The 25,599-nt window shown below is 38.3% G+C and overlaps 1 protein-coding gene across 3 annotated transcripts in view; it reads right to left on the minus strand.

The window, feature by feature from the left end:
• The window catches only part of CADPS2 (calcium dependent secretion activator 2), a 282,475-nt gene that overhangs the window by 189,446 nt on the left and 67,430 nt on the right, over positions 1 to 25,599 (minus strand). For all 3 annotated transcript variants that reach the window (XM_041471490.1, XM_041471489.1, XM_041471488.1), the window contains exon 3: positions 1,271 to 1,603. In XM_041471490.1, coding sequence (XP_041327424.1) covers positions 1,271 to 1,603 — 333 coding nt within the window. The remainder of the gene's footprint in view (positions 1 to 1,270; positions 1,604 to 25,599) is intronic.

The raw sequence follows: 25,599 nt of genomic DNA on the forward strand, positions 1-25,599 counted from the left end.
AAGACATGCCTGGTAAAGCCCTCAGTAATTTAATCTGTCCTCACAGCTGACCCTGCTCTGAGCAGGAAGCTGGACTGAATGACCACTGGAGGACTTATTCAAACTGCCTCCCATGCCTCTATGTTCTATTGTATATAAAACCCTCCCAAAATTAAGCAGAATTATTCCCCCAGATTTCAATGCTTCTTCATCTTATTATCAACCCACATATCGCAGATGTTTACTAATTTACCTGACAATTTAGAGGCAAAAGGAAAAAAGAGGGGACAAATAGGAAAAAGAAAAGGAATACTTTCCTTTAATTCAAAACACTGCTCATAATTTGATGCAGCAGAAGTGTTACATACTGCAGATGTTTCAATCATATAACAGATAAATGATTTCATGCTACACTAACACATATAATTTGTTCCTATATTAAGATGGCCTGTAACTACAAACCAGCCTTCAGCATAGTATATGAGAAACATTTTAGCTGTAATCCAGTTGACTATTTTATAGACAGTGTAAGAATCTGTGTGATCTTAGTTTAAACGCTTCATCTATGCCGCTTGGTTGTGAGACTAGCAAAAATACCGTATTTTTCTTCAGGTTTTTCCTCCTTAAGTAAATGTTAATTTACACTTCCATCACTATGAACACTGGTTAATAAAATATTTTTACATACCAAATATATTGCTGATTAGCAGGAGATTATATACATAAGTCTAAATATGACTGTTGAATGGACTGTCTTGGCCTCAGTAATTTACAAGAAAAATAATTTATCCAATAAAACAACAACGCAGAAATGTGAAAATTAGCTTTGTAGAGGATGCTTGAATGGAAGCACATTTAGTTCTAACACACAAACCTTCTAGACACTGGATGTCCAACAGGAGCCTGAATCACCTATCATCTATTTATGGCAGCAAATTTCTTTTAAAGATTAACACACAGGCTCAGAAATGCATGTGCGTGCATATGTAATTTATCAGAGGGTATGCAGGTGTACACACCATGGCACATTCCTCAGAATCACTCAAATGGTGTGAGCTGTGACCCTGTGAAAGGAGACCCCTGTAGGATAAGTACCACATTCTCTGCATACCCTTTATCCCAGTGCTCAGCAGCAAACAGATCCTGCAAAGATTCCTTGCTGAGCAGTCTCATCTCCTTGCAGAAATGTACCTAAAATTGAACGATTCTACACACAGGGAGGAGGCAGTGGACCAGCTGGCAGAGGGGAGATATTCTGGACACAACAAAACCGAATGACAGCAATACTTACTTGGCAGGCATTATAAATCAACTGGTGTTCCAATTTTTTGATCCCTAGAATCTGCTGAAACATTTCATAAAGCTGTTCCTTGCTCAGAATCAGCTCTGACACAGCACTTAAGGCCATTCTGTTCGGCTGTTTGCACAAGTCCTCTTCTCCCCTGTATATGGCATCGTATTTGGCTAGCCAAGAACTTAACACTGTCTCTTTGCTCAATCCATCGATTTCCGGCAAACTTCGGACTCTCTTTTCTATGTTTTTCTTAAAAACATCTCTAAAGTCACTTGCAGAACATCCTCCACTGTGGACCATTCTTGCAACCCGGTCACTCTTGAGAAATACCTTTTAAAGTAAAAGAAGAGAAAAAAAAAAAGAAACAAAAACAGTTAGGCATGAACACAAATACAAAACAATCCCTGTGTAAGGGAATACAAGATAGTATTTTGCTCCTACACAAGATGGCTTTATATGAGAGAGTTATACAGTTTGTTATGTTTTTCACAAAGAAACAAGTGACCCTGTTGAAACCAAGTTTCCACACTGAATAAGTACTTAAACGGAGTAGTTTTACAAGTATTTATGCATAAATTTAGAATAGCTAGACTAGGTGAACTTTGAATTAACAGCAGCTAATTTAAAATTTACCCACAATGAGACAGAAATTCAGGAGGAAAAAAAGAAAAAAAAAACAACCCCAAAACCCCAAAAAACACTGCAATTAATATTAACAATTGAGAAGGTAGACTCGAAGACACTGAGCTCCTTCTACTACTGTAGATACAGTATGGGATTCTCCGTGTAAAATCACCGAAGACCAACATAAAAAAGCCCCTCCCAACTACTCATATTCTAAGACGTGAGAAGTCAAATTACAACAACAAACCAATTAAATCAGTTCCAGCATACTGTAAAAACTTTTCAGTGCTCAAGAATAGTTGTTTTCATCTCTTCTTTTAAAAGGGCCTTGGCAAGGTCAATCTTTCCAGACACTGTATGTGACCTGCACGTAGCTCATTTATAGTACCAAGTCTCATGAATCTGTTTCTCTACAAGATGCAACCAACAAAAAGGTGAAAATGCAGCATAATCACCTGTGTAAACAATGAATGTGTGCCTTGGACAGGGATTAAACTACGTCATGCCATTGAAAGGATAACTCAGGGAGAATCACCTGAATTCTGCAGAAGAGGGAGATGAATCAAAACCCTCTGCCCTGCATGGTTCAGCTGCTGGCAGCTGCTTGGGTGCCACACCAACATCCCAAGCACAGCTGAAATGCAAGGAACAGATGAGAAACCGCAAAGTTGAAACAGAACCATGACCTTTCTGACTATCTGCTCTCTTCAGTCAGATGTATGATCTGGGAATTTAGCATGCATTTTTAGATAGTCATTACAGTCACCAAGAGCTATGAAATCATATATGATTTTGTGAATGGAGATGATAGCACAGTAGAGCTCTGACTCCAGGCCATGTTAGAAGATGGTGAACCTAACAACCAACCTAACCCAACCTACTGTGATTCACTTTCAAAATATAGAAAAGTGGAGTAAGAGAGGAGCTGAGCAGAAAAGTACACAGATGCAAGAAGATCAAGAAAAAATAATTCTAAAATTTTAGTGCTTGTCAATGCACATTCTCTTGTAGCATATTTTAAAATGTGGTTGCTATTAAAATGTATTTTTCAACAGATATCCTAATTGATATTGTACAAAAATGCTGCAGATTAAGCCTAAAAGTATTTGCCCGAAGAGATTATTTAAAAACACCCCATCACCAATATATGCTAATCACATGTTATGCTCCAGCTGTACCACGATACATTTCCTTTTATGTAAACATGAGCATCTAAGGGTAAATTCTTACCCATAATGGGACTTGACATAGTTACTGTCAATTAATGCTTACATTAATTTCCTCAAAAGACTACACAAATATTGAATCTCATTTCAAAACAACTAATAATCAGAAATTGTATTCAGCAATAAAACTTATTCACACAAACAGCTACAAGGATATTAAGTCTTGCCTTGTTTGAACAGTCTGCAATTACAAACGATTCACTCCTCTAACAGCTTCACTGGTAAAAAAAGATTACTTCAAACTTATTTCAGCTACTTTGTACTGTTCATAAAAAATATTTAATCTTCCATCACATTCACCTGCATACCAACGAGAGAAAGCAGATGCAGAAGACAGTGAGAAATTAAGAATATTTATAGACACTTCCCACCCAAAATCTCATATTCATGCAAGATCACACAAACCAATGTATTGCTATTATAACTGGACCAGTCTTGTAAAAAGAAAACAAAACAAAAAATTCCAAATGAAACGAAACAAAACCAAACCAAAAAAAAAAAAAAAAATCCACCAAAAAAACCCAAAACCCCCCCAAAAAACCAAAAAATAGACCCAAAACCTAAAAACCCCAACTGCAAACCTGCAAAATACACACTCTAAGAACATCAGCATATCATTCACCTTGCATTACCTTCTTTCCATATTATTCAAAATGATTAATCCTGAATGAAAGGGCTATAAAGCTGCTAGCACTTTCCTTGATTTATAAGCCATACTAATTCAAAGTTTATTTGTGATTCTGAAGTTGCTTTTCAAGAGACTTTTTTTCAGGAAAAACCCATGTTTTTGACCACTTAACCATGGAAGGGAAGCGCTATTGCAACACTTGGTGCACGTAATAATCACAAAATAATGTCATGTTCATGTTGGCCACAGCAACAGGTATGTGCAAAAAGAAAAGTACAATATGCATGTGCTCTTGACTCTAAAATACTCCCTTCTGATGTGTTTTGGGTCACAAACTGTATTTCTATTAAATTTTCAAAAATTATTTTTATAAGGTAATTATTTTTCAAGATACAATGGATATAGAAGGAAATTACTCAAGATATAAACACAAGGTGTGAATAACAGGGTATGAAAAACATGGTTTGTTCTGCAAAGGAATCCACCAGACCTAAAGCTCATATTGTACTACTCCTATTCGAGTGGAAATTTACCATTTTTTTCTTGAGGGGAAAAAAAAAAGTAATATCATCTTTAAAATGAACTAAAAGCATTTAAGATAATTAAAAAGCAATAATAACATTTTAGCAAACTTATTTCATCCAAGGATTTATTTGCAACAGAAAACCATAAGAGAATAAAAATTCTATTAGGATTGTATCAAATGTGTCACAAATTTAAAACACTGAGATGCATTAAAAAGCTATTAAGTGTCTCATTAATCCTGTTTCTGAAAGACATATGGTACACTTTATGTTGAATGTAAAATCCTTTGCTTCAGTTAGACTTCTTGAGATTCATCTCACTGAATGAGTTGATTTCAGAGCTTTCAAAGATTTTATGAGCAGCACAATCATCCCCATGAGGGAAAATATTTTTATTGGTATTTATCTTTAAAGCAAAATACTAATTAAGTACATTCACTAAATCTCTAGTTCTTACTGCCTTCATTCCTGTATTTCAATTGGTCATTAGACTTGGTTCTAATTAAATAATTAATAAAAAACCTACAATGTAAAATGTTATCTGAAGTCTCTCAACATTAGGGGGGAACTGGAGGCGAAAAATATTAAGAGGTTTGAGTGTGAAATATAAAACATCAGAAAGAGTTACTGTGGGCACAAAGAAATTTAATTCTGCGTTGAACTAGATTTGGCACAACAGCCACGATCTTTTGGAAATCCACACATTATTCAGAAATAATTTGCAAGACTCAAAGTTTTTAATGAAGCATTTCCTGTTACTATCAATGTTTTCCAGACTTCCTCAAAGACATTCTGGATTGACACTGCTGTCAGTCAGCCTTCGAACGTCTAGTATCATTACCAGTTTATTGAATCCACAAATCAACATCAACTGTCCATGTTACTCACTGCTAACAAATTATCAAACACTAAAAAGGAGTGCTCTATTAACAAATAAAATGCATTCTGGAGAAAACAGCTCATTCAAATACAGGTTTCAATGGGTCATATATATCCACTTTGAGGAATTTTTTCAATTAATGTTATTTAGAGTCCTCCTAAATACTTTTGGACTGAACCACACCTTCAGTTTCTGATGGATAAAGTTCAACACATTCAAAGGTGAGATAACACGTTTTTAAAAAACCCCAATAACAATTGTAATCTACTGAAGCATTTAAATTCACTTTTTTTCCAGTCACTACACATACACAATTTCATCTACTGCAAATGCTAGTAAAAAAGCTTAATTCGAAATAGTCTTTAGCACTAGATAATTACCTTAAAGTATATTTTTGTTTAAAGATGAAAAATCATTATTTAGCAGTGTTTACAACTTAAGAAAATGTTAGAAATATTATGAAAAGAACTGATTTTCACTTCTAGAACATACTCCTTAAATAACTTTTCTATTTATTGGACATCATACCAATTTTAACTAATTATACAATTAAGCAACACAAAGATGATTATCTTATTCTCTACTCTAAAGCTTAGGAAAAAGAAAATTCAAACAAATGCAGTAGGATAGGTGGACCACAAGAAAGATTTTTTCAACCTCTGATCATCTGGCCTCTGTATACCTCCTAGTAGCGTAAAAGCACTAACATTCTCCTCCTCTTTAAGCAATGCGGCACTTGGAGCTTCATTTGCCATCTTCCATAAGGGCCACTATGACTTTTCTTTATTTTTGATGGTGACTTCTGTTCCTGTAGCTTTGAGGAGATCACATTTACACTTTAGACATGTCCTATGCCTTAACAGTCAGGGCTCAATGCATCATCTTTCATGGAAAATACTGTGCCAGCTCAAAATGCTGGACAGAAAACTGCTAGACATACTGAACACCAGCTGAATCAGCTGATTACCCTTCTTACAATCGCTATTTCAAGCTGCATAAGAGCTTTTTTCACTCCTGTAAATTCTGGATGCAAACCCTTGGGCTCCATGCACATTCCAGCACTATAAGAGGTGTGTGATGGGTGCACTCAGCCACACGACCAAACCAGCAGCAGTATGGTACAGGCTCCAGTGGAGGTCATGGCCTGGGCCACAGCTTGGCCAGGAACTGCTCTAGTTCCCATGTGTTCACAAAGGAGCAGAGGGACCCAAGTGAGCACTGGGGACCTTGGAACACTGATCAGGCGGCTCACACATGAACAGCAGGTGGCTTTTCCAAGATCCATTTATTGAGGAACAAAGAAGGCTGTGGGTACAAGAAATCTCACTAATACCTCTCCCACTGCACGTAATTTCAACCAAAGCCAAGCACTGTGTTCCATATATATGAAAGATGAAGTGAGTTTTCTTTGAGCTCTCCCAGCTAAACAGCCTGGCTGCATAGCTGTGATCTTCCTTGACCGTCTCAAGGTTGAGACCCTTTACAATGGCAGATCTTTGGTAAGTAACTGCTATTGTGTGTAACCTTTAGTATGATAACTTTGACTTGTGCCTTGGTAGCTTTACTTACGCTTTTGTAGTTTTGAATCACTGTTCAAACAACTGTGCCGCAGAGTAACAGAGCGAATGTTGACAATGAACCTTCTTAAATCGCACTTTCACAACACCATATTCAAAATGCTGTTGCTAATACCTTTCACAAGGCTTCTTTAAGAAATCTAAATCATGCATTCTTGACAAGGTGGAATAAAAACCACAGCCAGTGCACACAGGGCCTCTAAATAATAGGTCACCCAGGAGTTCTGATACCTTCCTCTTTCTATTACTATGATTACTTGTATGCCATTCTGAATTAAGCATAAAACAACTGTAACAGGAATCTCTGCACTGATGCAGACCATAGGAAATGCTTCATTACCTACACTTGAGCACCCATAAGTGATTGCATCAACTACTCCAACTGATGCTGCACATTATTTTACCTGAGAAAGTACATGATGTCCTAATTAGGACTATGCCGGTCTCTGCTGGCCTCCAGAAGCTTGCTAAGGAGCGGTAAGAACTAGAGTGTGCCCATTGGGCCAGCACCAGCAACACAAACAGATTCTTTAATGGTGACATTCTTCCAAAGCCTCCACCAGAGGCTGACACAGCTGTAAAGGTATTACTGCACAAGGGCCAACAATGCCCTCCTACAGCAGCACAATGACTGATGAACCAGAGAGGTAACTACCTACATCTCCAGCGAGTTTATTCAGGACAATGTACTGCAACTGATATTTGGGGCATCCTTAAAACATGCTAATGTTAAAACAAAACCTTTTCATATAACTTAGAAAAAAGACTGTCATGTAAGACCTAAAGAAATTTCCCTTTGGAGGTTTTTTTCAGAAGTACCCTATCACTTAGACACAGACACACACTATGGAGAGCAACGTTTTGTTCTTATGGATGTGTTCTTGTTTTAAAGGAATTTTCCTCTCCTCTAAGCTTACCAGAAGCAAAGCTGAAACCATATTAAGATCAATGGCAACTATGTCATATCAGAAATTGTCAATTAAAAAATAAAAATGAACATAAGTACCTCTTTGATAAAGACAGAACAAGGGCAAAAAAGACTTTGATGGAAGTCCAAGGAATATTCAAGTCTATGAAAGATTTTTAGGTTTCAGATATACTTTTCTGATGTGTTCTGTACTTAAGCTCCTGCTGTGCTTTGTACAATTACCAAAACTCTTGAGTTTATGACTTACAGAATAATTTTTTTGAAAAAAACAGCAATTTTCCAGGGTAAATTGAGCGCTAAAATATCTGCAAAAGACAATAGTTCTCGTTCTGCAAACTAAAAGGAATTGAAACAAGTTCGTATTTAAAAACTGGATGTGGCATGCATCATCATGTTGTGCTAGTAGCCTTACTTGAGGCAAAACAAAGCATAAGACATTTACTGTGTAATATTAAATAGCCCCAATGCAGCAGCTCTTCAAAATCACTGTCAAGAGATCTCACCAACCTAAAGTCCTTCCTGTTCCACAGGAAAAAAAATTATTCCAGTTTCAGTCATTAATGTGAGCAATGTTTTCTGGGACCAGCTCTCACAGCCCTCAGTAGTTCCACTCCAGACTGAAACCACACAATGCATCACATCAGGAGCTGGGGCTAGTCTGAGGAAGGTGCAAATACTTCTGACAGTTTGGAGAGCAGCTTCCACAGCTACACATTTTAAGAATAAAGGTTTATTCCTAGTAGCAATTAACATATATAATGATCAGCACTGTCTGTTACTATACCTTGGAGCTGCAGAAAAAAACATTCTTTCAGATATGATGTTCTCACTGCACTTACCACAGTCTTGAAAGAAAGAAAAAAAACCACACCAAAAATTATTAAGTTGATGTTTAGATTAGTTCAACTAAGCACATTGCAAGAACAAGATAATTTTGGATCAAAAATAAATAGTTCATGTAGTAGCTTCATACATCCAAGAGTAATATAATTATTTTTATGCTCCTTGAATAAAATTACTGCACTGCCTACAGAAATAGCATTTATATCGAAGAAGACATTAGTAGTTATCAATGCATTTTAATAGGTACAGCTAATAACTCTTGGCTGCTGAACATGAGTGGAAATCGAGGTAGTTAATGAGATTTGCTCAGTATTTTGAAATCAGAAGCACTTTTCACATTTTTAGAAAAAAATGAATTAGGAATTGCTTGCAGGTCTTATTCCTCCCCCGTTCTCTTTCATACCCTAGAAATATCCTCCAGGCACTATTTTGATTTTTTTACAATGAAATTATCAGAATTAAAGGATCCTATTTTTAAATCTATGTAAGTCGTCAGAACAGAGTCCTCACCTTCAGGTAAAAGCAAAATATTTTAAGAAATCACACCTGTAAACTCTGATTACTCTACTTCAGAATTCCCATGATTATTTTGTTAATGAAAGGTTACTTCTCTTAGAAGTATACTACATTGTACAGTTTTCCTTAAATTTGAGGGGGTGAGAAATCTGAAAAAAAAAAAAAAAATCTAATTTTGGCTAACAGTGAGGTCATGGTTTTTTGTTTGTTTTAAAACCTCTTTAAAGTAGCACATTACATTAAGGTGAAAAAAGGAACCAAAATTTAAAGCAGGAAACCATCATCATCCAAAGAGACATACTCATGCATATTTTCCTTTTTTTTTTTTTTTTTTATTTTAATATATCTACTACCCTTTCTGAGCACATCAAGCTATGATTTCTTCTTATTAAGATTAATGGTTCAGAAACCACCACAAGCTGAATCTTCAGGTGATGTACTTAGCTTTCTTCAGCTCTTTTCGGCACAACAGTAGCACACTGGACATTTATCACAGCTTAGCAGCCAGCTATCTGTAAAAAAAACCCCACCCAAACTCTAACTCTTGAAAATTAAAATGCCTGCTACAGCTCCAGGGGTACATGCTTGTAAGCATACTACACAACATTGCACTGGGATTTGTTCTTTTCCAGCTTTTTAAAAATGCACAAGCAATTTCCAGTGTCTACCCAAACTGCTGTTCCTGAAGGCAACACATTTCACAGAGTCATGTACTGCAATGTTCTTGCCTTGGGCATAAGAACAAACAGAGGTGTAGTGACAATCACCATAAAAAATCCACAGAAGTGTTTCACCCAGAAGCAGTGTTTTCTCCTGGTTAATTTATTACAGTTAACCAGCTACCCTTTGGAAACAAGCATATTTGCCCTCCTTTCACGGCTGATAACAGCAGCAATAGCTCTTGCACCCTAGTGAGACAGAATATATAGACTGCTGCCTACGTGAGCATGGGTGTGCATTACTTTTGCTCCACCTCCACTTGGAACAGGCATTGTGATCTTCACTTTAACAGCGGTTTCCCCTTTGACCAAGCCCCACTGCTCAGGCTGAAGCACCTTATAAGAGAGCTAACAGCTTGCTCTCCAGTACGCTGACTCTGCCTGACCAGAACTCCTCCCTTTGATGACCATTGGAAAGTTCCAGGTTATGAGAATTTCAAAGGCTCTATTTTAGATACTGTAAGACTGAAAAAGGCTGTTAAATTGAATGTGTAACACAGCATGCCTTGGTGATGTCACTGTAAAAAGGCTCACTCTTGCCTCACAATTGGTCCCTATTTTCCAGCAAATTCCATAAGAAAGATGTCCAACCTTGACTATAAGGGAAGAAGACAAAGGACAACAAAAGCTGAAAAAATAATAAAGGAGAAAGAAGAAATCAAAGATTGAAAAAAAAAAAAAAGACTTCAAATAGGAAACATATTTACACAGAAATAATGGGTAGCAAACAGAGTCTTGCTAAAAAGGATTAGGAAAAAAACATTTACGTAGCATATTTATCTATTTCACAATCAATAGATGACTAATTTATACAAAACTACCTGCAAACTTGAGAAAAACACACACCTGCTTAAAATCAGTAACTCATGTTTTTATTTGCCTTGCTAAGGAACACCTCAATTCTCTAACTTTCTGGTGTTTACTTAGTGCTGTACAAAATACAAGAAGCCCCAGCACTTTATCTCTTATGATAGTGCTACCTCTTAGGATACAATGTTTCTAAATATAAAACCCAATTTCTTGCAATAACTGTGAGAAAAATTGAAGTAAATGGGAAGTACAATGAAGAAGGGAAAATAATCCTTCACTTCTCTAAATTTTCCTCTGAAGTTACTTGTGGTTCTAGTTTTTATTCCACTTGACTGAAAGTGGAAGTTATATAAGTGACAGTTTTCATCATTGGTATTGCACTGGGTTCATTTTGTCAGAGATGAAAAGAATTGGCTATTTCACTTCCCTATTACCATTAATATGCTTCTGCATTAACCATTTTCACCTGAGTACAGATTAATAGCTTCTAGTTCAAATGAACATACTACTATATCTCTATTTTTGAATATAATACCAGGCACTCTATAGTCAGACCAGGTCTGATGAGATCCTTTCAGGCCCTATCACCCACCAGCACCCTAAATACTTTCATGCAAAGTGAGGACACACTTTCAGAACACGTGTTTTTACTAATCAATGCCACTTTTTCCTTTCCAGTTTATATATTCTGCCACTGCAGCTGAATGCTCAAAAAGGACATGAACAAACAGAAATTGGGCCGAAGCCACCTGAAATGTTGTCTCACAACATTATTATTTTTCTGCTTTAGCAATTGAAAAAGTGCCAGCAAACTGACAACTTAAGCAAATAACCTGTCGCTTTCTTTCCCTGTACTAATTAGTTTTAGTGGCTTTTGTTTTCGGTGGAGTATAAAGGACGCTGTTGGGTAGGGAGAAAGGTTAAAGCTCTGACTTCACTCTGTGGCCTAAGCAAACTGGAAAAGAACCGACGCATCACGAGTACTACAAAACTTGGGTACTCACTGGAAAACAAGGGCAAGAGTAGACCCTCTAAAGCCTTTGAAGGCTTACTGATGACGTCCTATCTACCAATACAGCACCTTTCTCCTACTGTGATCCCCAGATTTGGGGAAACAATAGACACATGGGAAAATGCAGCCACTTCCATCTAAGGAAAAACTTCTTTTGTGCCTCCAGAAGGGTGACATAGTTTTAACAGTATTCTTGAGAATTTGATGTAGTGTACAGAAGTGGCAGAGCGGAAGATCTATGAGAAAGAACCACAGCTGTGTACTTTGCATCCCAAAGCCAAACAGAAAAGGCTGCTTGCACCTATTGCCTCCTGCATGACCCAACAGCTGCTAGCATAGTTCACTACAACTGTTTAAAAAATAATCCCATCATTACTAAAATATGGGAAGTAAGAACAAGGGCTGAAGAAGAGAAAAGAAGGTGACAACTGCCACAGGTATCTGCAAATGCCTGACTGGAGTCAAGTAAATAAAGACTAGAAGATGAAAGAAGCACAAATTGTCCTACTACCCATGTTTAGCTGTGCAAGTCCCCCATTTTAGATCCCTTTCCAAATGCTGGGCAAGGGTACACACTGCTCCAGAGGACAACCCAGAACTCCTAATGCAGGCTCTGCTTTGAAGCACTCCCTAGAGGAACCTCTCTTGCCACAATGAGGACAGAGAAGCTTGCAAAGATTCATTGTCCAGACTGTTCTACAAAAGATCCCAGGCCAAGCAGTGTGAATGCCATCCAGAAGGTCTAAACAGTCACAACAGAAGACTTGGAATCATCTGGGGAGAAACAGGATGGAACAACACAGTTGAGTTTAATTGCAAGCTGATGTAATAGATAATATGAGTTTTGTGATGAGAATGTATTTGGTGTTACAAAAACTGCTTCCTTGCTTCTCCCAAAGGACAATCTGTACTTCAAAGTGATTCTGTTCTAAGAGGAAGATAAGAACAATGGAATGTAAGTGCAAATGCAGGCGGGGACAATGCATCATGAAAATAGGAGTGCTTGGGGAATTGGTTTTTATGTCTTTGCCCTTAGAATACATTATTATTTGTGTGGACATTTCTCAACAGCAACACCATCTCATCACTCATTGGAATGCACTTCTAGTTCAGAAAGTTATAAAGGATATTCAGGGCTGGCAGACACTAAGCCATTGGCATGTCAGATTTAGCTGCTAACTGTAGTCTTACAAATATTTTTATTCCAATACAACTTTCTTAAAAAAACAGCCTTTATCATAAATACATTCTCTCTCTCCATCTTTATTAAGTGTAATCTTTGTGTATGAAAAAACAGCAATACATTTTCCTTGATTAATTTTTCATGAGGATGGTCAATTCATGGTGTCGACAGGAAAGTTATAAAACAAAAAGAGCTTCAAAATGCATTCTAAATCTTAAATCCTTCCTTAGATTTAATAATCACCCAGCTGGCTGCACTTCAGACAGCAGGGCTTCAATGGGAAGATTAATGAACAGTTGGTCTGCTGTTTAATCCCTCTAGATTTTAGCATGCAGAATGCAAACTTTTACAAGTTGGACTATTTTTATGCATTCCAATTATATGTCAAGGTCCAAATAGCTTTAATGGTAACTTGGAGGTTTCTTAGTCATAGTTTACTCTCTCTTTAGAGTACTTAAGTTTAAGAAAATATTAATTCACTACACTTCAACATTCTCTAGACCATTTTAAAGATTACCTTTCAAGATATCATCTCATGTCAAAAACACCTTCAATTTCTAATTTATTTATTTATAAATAATTTTATACAGTCATCAACTATTTTGCCTTGATACTAGTATTCTATGACAAAGATTTAACTTTATTTTATTTTGCATCTTAAATTTAACTTAAGACACAAAAAGTAAGCTCTTCTTTGGCCACACCGGCCAGTTATTGCCTCTACCTGTAACAGGAACAACTGCTGCCTGTCAAGCTCCTGCTGCCCCTGACCTTCATGGCATCCATACTGCTCAGGTAATGACTGAAGTCCCAAAGAATGGTAAGGTGATGCCTTTCTTTCCTGGGCTTCCAGAGGGAGGTGCTGAACAATTTGTAATTAATGGGGCAGTCTGAAATTATTACAGTCAGAAGAACCTCTTGCCTAGAGATAACAATGGTTGTGTACCAAGGGACAAACCCTAGTTATCCACTCAGTGTAATTCAAGATCCTACAGAGTATTGTAGCACAGTTACACATAGAAGCAGGAAAAACAGTTCTTCACAGAGTTCTTACAACTGAGGGCCCCTCCCAAAAAAAATCCAGAAGTCATGAACTTTTTTGCTTCACAGCTCCCAACAGTAAGTACAGTGTGGAGAACTGAGGATGGAAAAAGAAATAAATAAAACAATAACATCATGATGTTGAAAAGTTCTCCAGTGTGTGCCCAGTCTAGTTTCAAATTCACCCTAACAAGACTTCACCTCTTTCTCTTTTCTCCAATAATGGGCTCTAGTTTCAAAAAACCAGAAATGTACAGGAAAGTATGCTTATTTTTAAGCTTTGTCTCTTGAATGACAGTAGCACCTATATTCCAAAATGTTTTCAAGCTAAGCCAGTCAAGAGTTTTGGCAAGAAATGCAAATGGTTTGCAAGTCAAATGTAATAAGCATGTAAACAAATGTAAATAAATGTAAACAAACATTACCCTTCTGCTGGAAAACCAGCTTTACTTACACCAAAATAAAGCTCAAGTTATTCGGTTATTGTGACCAGCCTATTAGTCAACATCATAACACACTTTTAATGCCCAGAGAGACCACATATCTCTTGTCACCCATAGGGCCCAAACCTGAGCACTGCAAAGCCAAAGTCTGATCAAAAATTCTTCTAATATTAGTACCTTTGTACTGTCATTCCACTCAATTTCTAGTCATAATTCACTAGTGCATAAGATTTTTCATTTTTATTACAGCTTCTTTTAGACTATTCTCAAAAAGTATTTCCTACTTATCTAAGAAGCAGACTTACACTGATCTAAGTAGTTTTTATAAAAAAGTAACTCAATTTTGCATCAGGCTATTTGGAAACATTTGCAGTATTCATCTGCCAACTTCTGAAACATATTACTCATACCAAGAGCCTTCTGTCATATTCTAACACAGATTTTCTAATTTGATGGTCTGAAGAGCCCAGAATAATCCCTAAAGGTTTTTTATTTTAATCATAAATTTTATGACAGCCAGAAACAACCTCCTTATCATGGCCACTTCTACAAATGATTGCACCTTTCAACACACTTATTATTACTGACAGGTTAATTTACTGTAGAATTTGCATATTTATCATGATCACTATTTAAATACTGAAAAACATCTGTTACAATAGAAGCAGTAAGTGTGTACTTAGAATTTGTATTGCGGTGTCATTTCAGAATTCATGGCTCCATTCAGTGAAATAATTCAGATTATTTCACCCTCACACTAGGAATTTAGCCCATAAACATGAAACAGGCAAAAGGCTAGAGAAGTTGGACATGTAAGGGGTAAAGATTAAGAAAAGAAAACTATAACAAGAAACACACTATTGGAAGGTAAGTCTAATGCTCACTGCAGTCACAAAGTCAGTACGCATCTGCCCAACAAGACCAAAAAAGTGAACTCTATTTTCAAGTCAAGGAGAAAAGATTTTTTACAAGACTGTCAGATTTTAACTACAAAGCCTGGCACACAGGAGCAAAGCTGTGCAGCAGCTCTGCCACCTCCCAAAGCACGTGCTCATGGAGCAGCCACAGCCAGGAAGATGCTCACATCTATGAGATGTACAGAAGCTACAGCAAATGCCAGGATGCTGCCTTGGCATTACCTGGAGCTGCCCTCGTTCTCACCCAGCACATCCAATTGGTTTTGGCAGGCACTTCTTCACATGCTGACAGAGCCAAGCTCAACATCTCAAGTTGTTATGCATTTTGGCAGGCTGCATTTGTAATCTGTCTGCATTAAATTACACCAAAAACTCTGGAGCTTCCAGGCACAGAGCAAAGTTCAGCTTCAGCCGTGCAATCCAGAAGCAATTAGAGCTGCAATGTCATGAAGTAAGAAACTGGCAGCGGAATCATCATAGAGGTAGGTTCATAAACACATTGTCAAAAGGCAGGAAAGCTTCACTGTCATGTACAAGCTTTGATCTTTTGGGATGCAAAGAACAACTGACATCAAGAATCAAAAAACACCAAGCTAAGCAGCCACTTCTAGATTTGAAAAAGCCTAAATTAAAATTTCAGAAAAGGCAGTTACGTCTCAATGCCAGCAACAGAAACAGATTTACACTGAAATTTAACCAGATTTTAGCTTTACATCAAATAAAGTTTCATGCTAGCTGCCAGTATTTCTCAGTACTTAATTAAAAGCAAGATACTACCTTTTAAACCCTTAATTTTCCTCTCTATAGCCTGTAAGACTGGGAATGCTCGCTGCTGGAATATTCCTAGGAGATACCCAAGAAGATACATCTTCCACTCATCCAAGGTCTCCCCTGACTCCATGTGCAGCAGCCACTGAAACATGGCCCAGACCCCTTTCTCATGGCTACCCAGACATACTGAGAACTAACACTAACTGAATGTTAGACTGGATGCACTGTTTTCTTCATCAAAAGAACCCTCCATGCACTGTTTTCTTCATCAGAAACACTGTTTATGAACAGCACCCATTTTTCAACATCATGCCTTTTGAGTTAATGGGCAAGGAAGTCATAATGTGAGGGAAAAAAGGCAGCTTTGTTACATACATATATATATATATATATATATATATATATATATATATATATATGGCATGGTTCCAGCCCAGAAGTAACTTAGGAACCCTAATTTTCTTGCACATTCTGCATAATATGCTATACTTCATTTAGTGGTTTTTGGTTGGCTGGTTTTAGTTTTAGAGTAAACCTGAGGCTGGACTTCCATTCTACAGCTTTACTTAGAGAATAAAAAACTGAAGGATTGGAGACAACTTCAAAATCCATAATACCACAGAGACTTCACATAAATGCTACATAAGCAATACAAACTTCTGATTCCAACACAGTCATAGAGATCAATGTTATCAATCTAAAACCCAATGGAACTATTATTGACTTCCTCATCTTTTTAGGTAACATCTTCTGATATTTGAGTTGGGATCAGAAGAGAGTAGTTCAGTTTTTCTCATTTTATCTAGTTGAGAACTCTGGGAACAGTGTCAGAAAAAAGTTATGTTTTCTAATTTGTGCAAATAGGACTAGAAAAGAAATGTACTACAGATGTGTACCCCAACCACAGAGAGGTGGCTTCTCTCCTGATTTATCCTATTTTACTCCTCCAGGTGTTTAATTGGGTGCATTTCACTTTGTGTTTTCATTTAACAATTATGAGCCACACAATATATGAAGAGAATACTATTAAAGCTTCTTCACGTGTTACAACAGAATCATGATTATCCATATCTAAAAGTGAAAAATAATGGAGAGGGCTTGGAGGGGGACATAATCTTTTATCAAAAAAGAAAATTGCTATCTGTGCAAAGTTTTACAGCTAGAGAATGCTGGGAAAAAGGTGAAGAAGCATTATCAAATTATTTTCCATATTACCATTAAAGTTCTTTCATTGATGAAATTTGAATTATTGTGTTGGCATTAACACCAGCTCTGTCACCTAAATAATGACATCTAACAAGGTCAATAATATTATCACTCAATTTGTCCTGCAAATTATTAAAATGCTAGGAAAAAGAAGTAGTCTAGAGCAAAAATGCTTATGACAATCAGAGACTGGCAGCCACCCAAAGGCAGCCAACACCTCCTGCCCAAATTTCTCATCAAGTGTTCAGTGGCTATCTGGCAGCTGACTCAAATCTGCTGATTATCTCAATTCCATGAGTCAGTCATACAAATCAAGGAGCTGATCCAGCTGAAAATTAACAAAAAATGGATAATTGAAACAACTTGCTCTGTCTCTCGATGAGTTGACAAACCTGGCTTACAGCTTGGCTATGCAAGGGGGACAGTGAGATGGGGGGAAAGAAATCCTCCCATGGGCAGTTTTCACTAGTCTCCTTAAATGAATTCTCAAACCACTATATTTGAAAGCATGTACATACACATCCTAAAAACTATTTCGTTCTTTCCATTTATTTAAACCATCAATTATTTAAGTAGTTGTGGCATACAGAAATCAGAAGCCCTTTATAAAGCAAGGAGCTGGGAAAATGCAGGGACAGACCTCAGAAGGACCCTGCAGCTCTGACGATAGGAATTTACCACGCAGCGGGAATTCCAGGCCTAGGTGCCCCCACACGCTACAAGCATTGTACCAGAAGGTTTGGCATAACATTACAGGTCTCACAGATGTCTAAACACAGACAAAAGGGATGATATCTAAAGATCCCATTTCTCTCCAGAGCTCCACTGTCAAGCATCAAGCTGGCTGACCTAACTCACCTCACAGTCCTGGAGAGAAATGGTCAAATAATTTCACTGAGACACAGACAAGAAGCCACTTCCTTCACAATGTGAGGTGGTGGAGTTTGGGAGAATGAAACCTATATCTGCCGTTCTCTAAAGGACAAGTTCTCTATCAATGAAGGAGACTGACTTTCCCCAATCAAGGAGCCTTCTCCATCTTCCCAATACAGCTGAGACATGGGAAGTTGGCTCTCTGGATTAACATTAATTACAACATTCACCTGGGAGGAAGCAGTCTTTATTCTTAGTTCCTCCTCTAAGGCATGGTAGTCTGTTTTAACCAGCAACAAATGAATTTAAAATACATAAACATGAGCTTGAACAAATCACTGGAGAGAAGCCTCAAAGAAGATAAAATGCCAATAGAGTAGACAGAAAAATAGATAGAAGCTCTGGAGAAGCTATTGCTATTGTAGCATAAAGTCAGAAACTGCTCACAAGCTTAACACGACCTTGTTTACATCTTTAGAAAACAAATATTTAACCTTCTGAGCAAGGAATCTGACTCAGTTATCACATGTAAAGTCTGATAAGGGAAATTTAGCTTATATTTAACTAATATATCAAGGCTGCAGCTATTCTGATCTTACAGATTCCAAGAAACCATCTCATATGAAGATCTGCCCAAACAGTTAATGACTGTCATATTAATTACTGGGATAGTATCTTTTCCTTGTGACAACAAGACATACAGCTAAAACTGGGTCTCCTTTTGCCAGACTCAAACTAGTTTAATAGAAGTTGTAGGTATAAGTTAGAAAAGATGCTGAGTAACACCTTGTCATTTAAATTTATATAACTCTTCTTTTTTTTTTCTTTAATGAACTACAATAAGTGCTGAATCAGAGGCAGAGAACATGCATCTTTGTCTTGGTAACTACAGAACTTCTCTGCTCCACATCCCCTATGAATATTTCTCTTATCAATCTCCTACATTTATATATATTCTCTGTTATACTGGTTGTTACCAGTAACAGATGTCTTACACTCAGATTAATTGCAGGCTCTCCTTCCTCGTGGATATGGCTGCTTTTATCCAACACATTTGCAACTACAGTTTGTAGGCAATCAACTCTCATTAAACTGTTCTTAATTTTCCACATCCATTTTTCCCTCTCCCACCCAGTGAAATCTTAACAGTTTCTTAAGCTTCAGGAAGTTAAGCAATTTTTCTGTGTTTCAGAAACTGTGATAGCAGTTGCATTTACTCCAGCAGCCTTGCTGAAGAATCTTTATAATCTGTACTCTGGCTTACAAATAAATAAAAAAAATATGTACACATAAGTATACAAATATATGTATACACACACATACATGATGTTCTTTTCCACGGCTCGTTTACTTCTGCTATATCCCTTTCTGGAGATGGAACAAATGTAGCAACAGACAACAATAGACAGCAATTAAAGTCATTACAAATCATTACGGTTTGATGACCTGGAGTGCATTGGGAAGAGTGTGGCCAGCAGGCTGAAGGAGGTGATCCTGCGCCTCTGCTCAGCCCCAGCGAGGCCACACCTGGAGGGCTGTGTCCAGTTCTGGGTCCTCAGTACAGGAAAGAAAAGGAGCTACCAGAATGGGTCCTGCAGAGGCCACAAAGATGATTTGGGAACTGGAGCATCTCTCTTATGAGGAAAGACTTGTGGGAGCAGGGCTTGTTTAGTCTTTTCACCAGCTCCCGGTGACACGAGGAGCAAAGGCCATAAACTAAACCAGAAGTTCCACCTCAACGTAAGACTTCACACTGCAGATAACAGAGCACTGGAACAGTGCTGCTCAGGAAGGCCATGGAGTCTCCCTGTGTGGAGATATCCAAAATCCACCTGTACAGGTTTCTCTGTCACCTGCTATACAGGACTCTACCTTGGCAAGAGGTTTGGACTCGATGAACTCCAGAGGTCCCTTCCAACCCTAACTGTTCTGTGATTCATGCAGAATAATTATGGGTTTGTTTTCTTTCTTGAGTAGTCTTCCTTCTGCAGAGTTATCACTTGCTCTCTACAGATCATAACTGTGGTTCCTGCCATTTGAAAATAGGCTGTACCTGAAGATATCTGCCCCCTTCAAATGAGAACCATTTGTACAACTACTCACTTGGATTACTGGGAACTATTTTCAGCTTTTAATATAGATGCTCTTCTTAACTGACATTTCTTTAAATTGCTTATTCCTATTTATTGGGTTTTTTTACAGACTTTTTTTCCTATTTTGTCTAAGACTGGATGTTATGATTTCATTTACAAACAATGTATTACCTTGAAGTTATTTCTTTCTCCTATAGTTGGTTTTTAAAAATCTGGTACAATCTTTTTCCAATTTCCATCAACCCAGTCCATTTCTGGCGTAGATAATGCCCATCTTTTTCATACAGCCCTCTGGCTGTCTAAACTTTCGCTAGTTCTTAACAAACCTCCTCCTCCTCACAACATTTTCCTCAAGAACATACTGAAATGCTCCCAGCACAAGGCACAGGGCCAGCTAAACAGGCAGGATGAGCTTCAGAATGCTGCCATGGAAATTCTACTCTTTAAGTCCTATTTTTACATGACCCAAAAGATATTCCTTAGAAGTCCTATATGAAAAATCATTGCAAGAAGCCCTAAAAAGATCTGATGGTATTTTACAACTGACTATGTGAAATCTCCAATCAAAGCCACCTAAAAATAGTTTTTCCTTAACTTTCCCCTCCTTACAACAGAAATTAAGAAACAAGTTCCTCCCACTCTCAAACATAAATCAGCAGACAACATGAAGAGCTTTCTCTTCTACCTCTGAAGCTAATTTTTTTCTATTGCTTATCTTTAAGACTGTTGCTTTCATCATGGCCACAAGACATATATGATTAGAACTATTTTAACAGAACTAACACTTTTTATTTTAGGGTATTTGAGGTGGATGTTTTGGCAGGCATAGCTGTTTGCTTTTTACATGTTTTCTTTGAGGCTGGATACATCCTTTCCTTCTCTACACATGGTTATCCTGTTTGTCAGTAGGTGCAATAGAGTCCACGCTGCCCTCACCAAAGTTTCTCTTCCAGAAGTGTGGCTCAGGGTGCTGTGGGCAGACAGAGGAGCCCTGGGAAGCAGCACTGGGTGCCTTGCACGTGGTTGCAGTCTCAGACCACCTGTGGAACTCACAGCCCAGCCAGCAGCATCCCACATGGTCAGCACTCTTGCCCGTCAGGCCCCACTGCAGCCATCCAGCATGGCATGGAGATGCAGAAACAGGACAACTGGAGCTCTCAGAGAAGAAAACCAGAACGAGGAACAAGATTTATTGTTGCTCTGCCCACGGCTGTAACAGCCAGGCAGTGTGCTGCAGAAGCACAGCCACGGAATGAAATGAGTGGCAATACCAGAACACTCAGCTGAAACTTATTTCTGAGGCCTCCTGACTGCTCCATCTGCCCTCCTGAAAGATAATTTTTTAATGTGGCTTAAGTGTCCCCAGTACCCAAATGCTGTAACAATAATTTTCCTCTGCTGTAACCAATTTGTTTTCCTGCCTTTAGCTTTCAGCTTTCCTAATAAGCTGTCAATTAGTTATGCAAATTTGAAAAACAAACATTCAGCTCTGCTTATGGCAACCTCTTGCTTTTTGCCATCCAAGTTCACTGGGTCTGTATTGCAGATGATTAATTTTATTATCAAGCCCAGCCCCCACAGAAAGCAAGGCAGTACCAGCAGGTTTTTTTTAACTGCAGACTTATATGCTAGAACTGTAAATAACTGTGTGCAGTTTTGGGTTATACTAGAAAGATATTAGCTACTGAAAAGCATCCAAAGGACAGCAATGAAGATGGTGAAGGGCCTTGAGGGGAAACCCTATGAGGAACAGCTGAGGTCACTCGGTATGATCAGCCTGAAGAAGAGGAGACTGAGGGGAGACCTCACTGCAGTTTTAACTTCCTCATGAGGGGAAGTGGAGGGGCAGGCACTGATTTCTTCTCTGTAGTGACCAGTGGCAGGACCCAAGGGAATGGCCTGAAGTTGTGTCAGGGGAGGTTTAGGTTGGATGTTATAAAAAGGTTCTTCACCCAGAGGGTGTCTGGGCACTGAACAGGCTCCCCAGGGCAGTGGTCACAGCATCAGCCTGACAGAGCTCACGGAGTGTTGGGCAATGCTCTCAGACACTGGGTGTGACTCCCAGGGATGGTGCTGTGCAGGGCAGGAGTTGGATTGGATGATCCTTGTGGGGCCCTTCCAACTTGGGATATTTTTATGCACAGAGAATTTTACGCACATAGAATTCCCACCAAGTTTTGGTCCATTATTCACCCTTCATCTGAACAGATCATCACTGGAAAAATCTGCTTTAAATCCTGCTTTTTAAAACACCATGTCTCCTTATTTTTCAGGAACTCCAAACAAATTTCAACCAACTTCAATGTATGGCAGAAAGCTTGGACTGGACATGTTGAAACTTGGCACAGATGTAACAAATTGAGGAGGATTTCTAATTTAAACAGACTTGTCAATCCAAATGTGAGCACCAGAACCTTAGCATTTCTACAAAATGTAGCTTGATATGCTGCTCTAGTCCAGATTAAATCAAATTCTGAAGGCTGTAATGGGATGAGTCCCTTGCTGAAGCTCTATTAATTAGCTAAATGTGTGCTGAATTTTAAACATAAGCAGCCTTCCTTGCAGTTGTTTTTCAGGAATGCATTTTATTTCACTAATGGGCCATGCTTAGGCCATCTGTCTGACCCATGATCAGGGTGACAGGTAGCAGTTGGATCCCATCACGCAGCAACATGTGAATTACAAGCACCAAGAACATTTTACAGAAATCACCTTTAGAAGTGTCATTTTGTGACTTTTTCTGAGTTCCATTTCAAGCTTCTCTATATTCCAGACCCACTTCACCTTCTTTCACCACAAAGCTTTCTCAGTTAATGAACAAAGTAAAGAGAAACCGCCCCCCCCCCCCCCAACCAAACTAAAGAGAAACCGCCCCCCCCCCCCAAAATCCAACACACCCCTGCATACACACACTCTCACCCCCTACCATAGTAGGTGAGGTATTTTGTACTCATTCTGAATCTCTGAATTGCAGCAGACTTATGCCTCCAGTTGATTTCAACCAGAACAGCAACTGTTTCATGATCACAGATTTGCAAAATTTAGAAATGCATTTTAAAGGTAAACAAATAAATGTTTTAAAGAATCAACAAAGACTGAGTTAAATGCTTCCAATAGTTCAAACAGTCTAACAAATATTATTCAGTTTTTACACTGGTATCTAGCAAAAGAATGCTGGACACTGAAGTCCTGGGCATTTCCTCAAACAAAGCAATGGACTTGAACATGCAGCTGGTGCAGGAGACCTTTCTGCTACCCTGCTCTATGCAGAGAACAAGGAAATAAAAATGTAGCAAGGCTGCTTTAGTATGAGTATCAAGAGTCTTTTGGTGCTGAAGGTAACAAACTCCAACTCAGAGACTGTCATTAGACTAGCTGTAACAATACTTTGACAGGAAAAATAGACTTCCTTTTCAAATAACCAACTCCTGTGTCAAAGTCAGTTGAGTGGAAAGGGAACAGTCTTTAACAAAAGCTGTTAACATGTCCACACTGTTGTTTAACCATAACCTTTTCTGACAGTTCAAGAGCATGAACTTAACATTCATTAACATCTCTTCTAACTTAGGCTAACAAGCAAATTAAGACCATCGCCAAAAATTAAATTTGCAGACAATAATAAGGAACATTTTCTACATTGTTAACCTCAGTACATTTTAAGAGCTTTCAGTAAAAAAGGTTTTTTACCCCCTCTCTAAACAGACAGTAATAAGAAGGACACCTTATTACTGCTTGCACTGTGCACAGCTTTCAGTCTACGCCTGCTTGTGCTTTGCAGACTCCCCTGCCACATGTATTCACTATTATTTTTTCAAAGGATCAGGTCTGGGTTCACAGACATACACAGGGCTTATCTACTTCTAAAAGGAATGTCTCATTCCTTGACGAGTTCAGTTAATCTAGTCCCTGTACCACATGCTATTTACCTACACATTTTTTCAGTCCTTCAGGATAACTTTTCCAACTTCATTATGATTAAACATGAACATTTTGGAAGTAGCATTTGCCTCCTGTCTCACTTTAGAAAAGACAGATGCACCTTTACTTTCAGTAGATGAAATCAGGTTTAAAGAAATAATTACTGTGAAGTCTACAGCCCCTGCAAGTCTTCATACTTAAGTCAGGAGAAATTGCTATGCATATTCAGAACAAGAGCAATAAAACAATGCTAAGCCTTAAGACATCCACAGTGATCAATGGGATTCTCTGATTCTGAAGTGAAGCACTGTAGCAGGACATTCCTCTCCCCTTCCCTTCTCTACCAACACATTCAGCTGTTGTATCTGGATGAGATAACCTGACTGGGTTATCTCTGGCACCAAGAGGGCTGGGACTCCCATCCGAGAATAAACCTCTTGGTCTGGAGAGCAGATGTAGACAGAGGGAAAATTTAAATATCATTGACTGAAAGTCACTGCTTTACGCTATAAAAGCTACACAAATTATCAGAGACAGAAGCCTCCTACACACTCCCTGGAAATGTGCAGGGCTTCTCCCACAAAGTTTAGATGCATCTCCCTGGATACTTTTCTGGAAATTGAGAGGAAGGCTCACCTATATCTTCCATCAGCAACTGGATGGTAAGATACATTGAATCCTAATCTAAACTACTTCTTCACTATCTGTAATACAAGTAACTCAGTTGGGCTGTATTGTTTATATACTAGCAGTGTTTGTTTATCCTGTGTAGTAAGTCATCTGTTAAAGTCTTATGTCTGTTAAATTTGTGTGTATCAAATAAATAATTCATTTTTTAATAGATCTAATTCAGCATTATTAAGAACTTGCAACAAGAGGGGGTTTTGGGGTGCTGGCTGCCTCAGTAAAGTTACTGTCTACTGCCAGAAGCCTGGGCAAAGATAAAAACTTGTTTAAAACTCCCCTTTCCATTCATAACACACACACAGTTCTTCTCAGAGTTAATAGTAGAACAGAAATCTGCATTTCACAAGCTAAATCATCTTCCCCTCAAACTGCCTGGAAATTTCTCAGTGACTCTGTTCACAGAGGCCTTATCTTTGCTCCACAGGCGGTCTTAAAATAGTTATAGCATCTCTCATGTAAATTTTTATTTTCTTGCTGGCATTTTTTGGTTATAGAAGTCTGACCTCTGCATCATCAAACTGTCTTATAATGCTGGCAGACAATTCAGTCTCCACGGGCCTACAGAGTGCAGTCAGATGCAAACTGCACCTGTTGGGTCATGGTGATCAGGCTGGCACATGGCAGGGATGCAGCCCACCTGCAGTTCTCAGACCCATCTCTGGAATATTGCCAAGGAAACAAAAGCTGCATACTCTGTCTGGGCTCATCCTCAAATGTAGAAGAACTCTCCTTGCTTAATATCAGAAACAAGGCGTATTTCCGGGAGAATACTTTTCAAGAAGATCATGGGGTGATATCTCAACTTTTGTTTCAGAGATGTCCAAAAAAAGGACTTCGGCATATGTACACATCTGGGCCAATGCCACTGCCTTTAGTCTGTGTGTTTAAAGCCCACTCCTCAAACAGT

The sequence above is a fragment of the Pyrgilauda ruficollis genome, unplaced genomic scaffold (assembly GCF_017590135.1).
Source record: "Pyrgilauda ruficollis isolate IOZ18807 unplaced genomic scaffold, ASM1759013v1 scaffold27, whole genome shotgun sequence".
Lineage (NCBI taxonomy): Eukaryota > Metazoa > Chordata > Aves > Passeriformes > Passeridae > Pyrgilauda > Pyrgilauda ruficollis.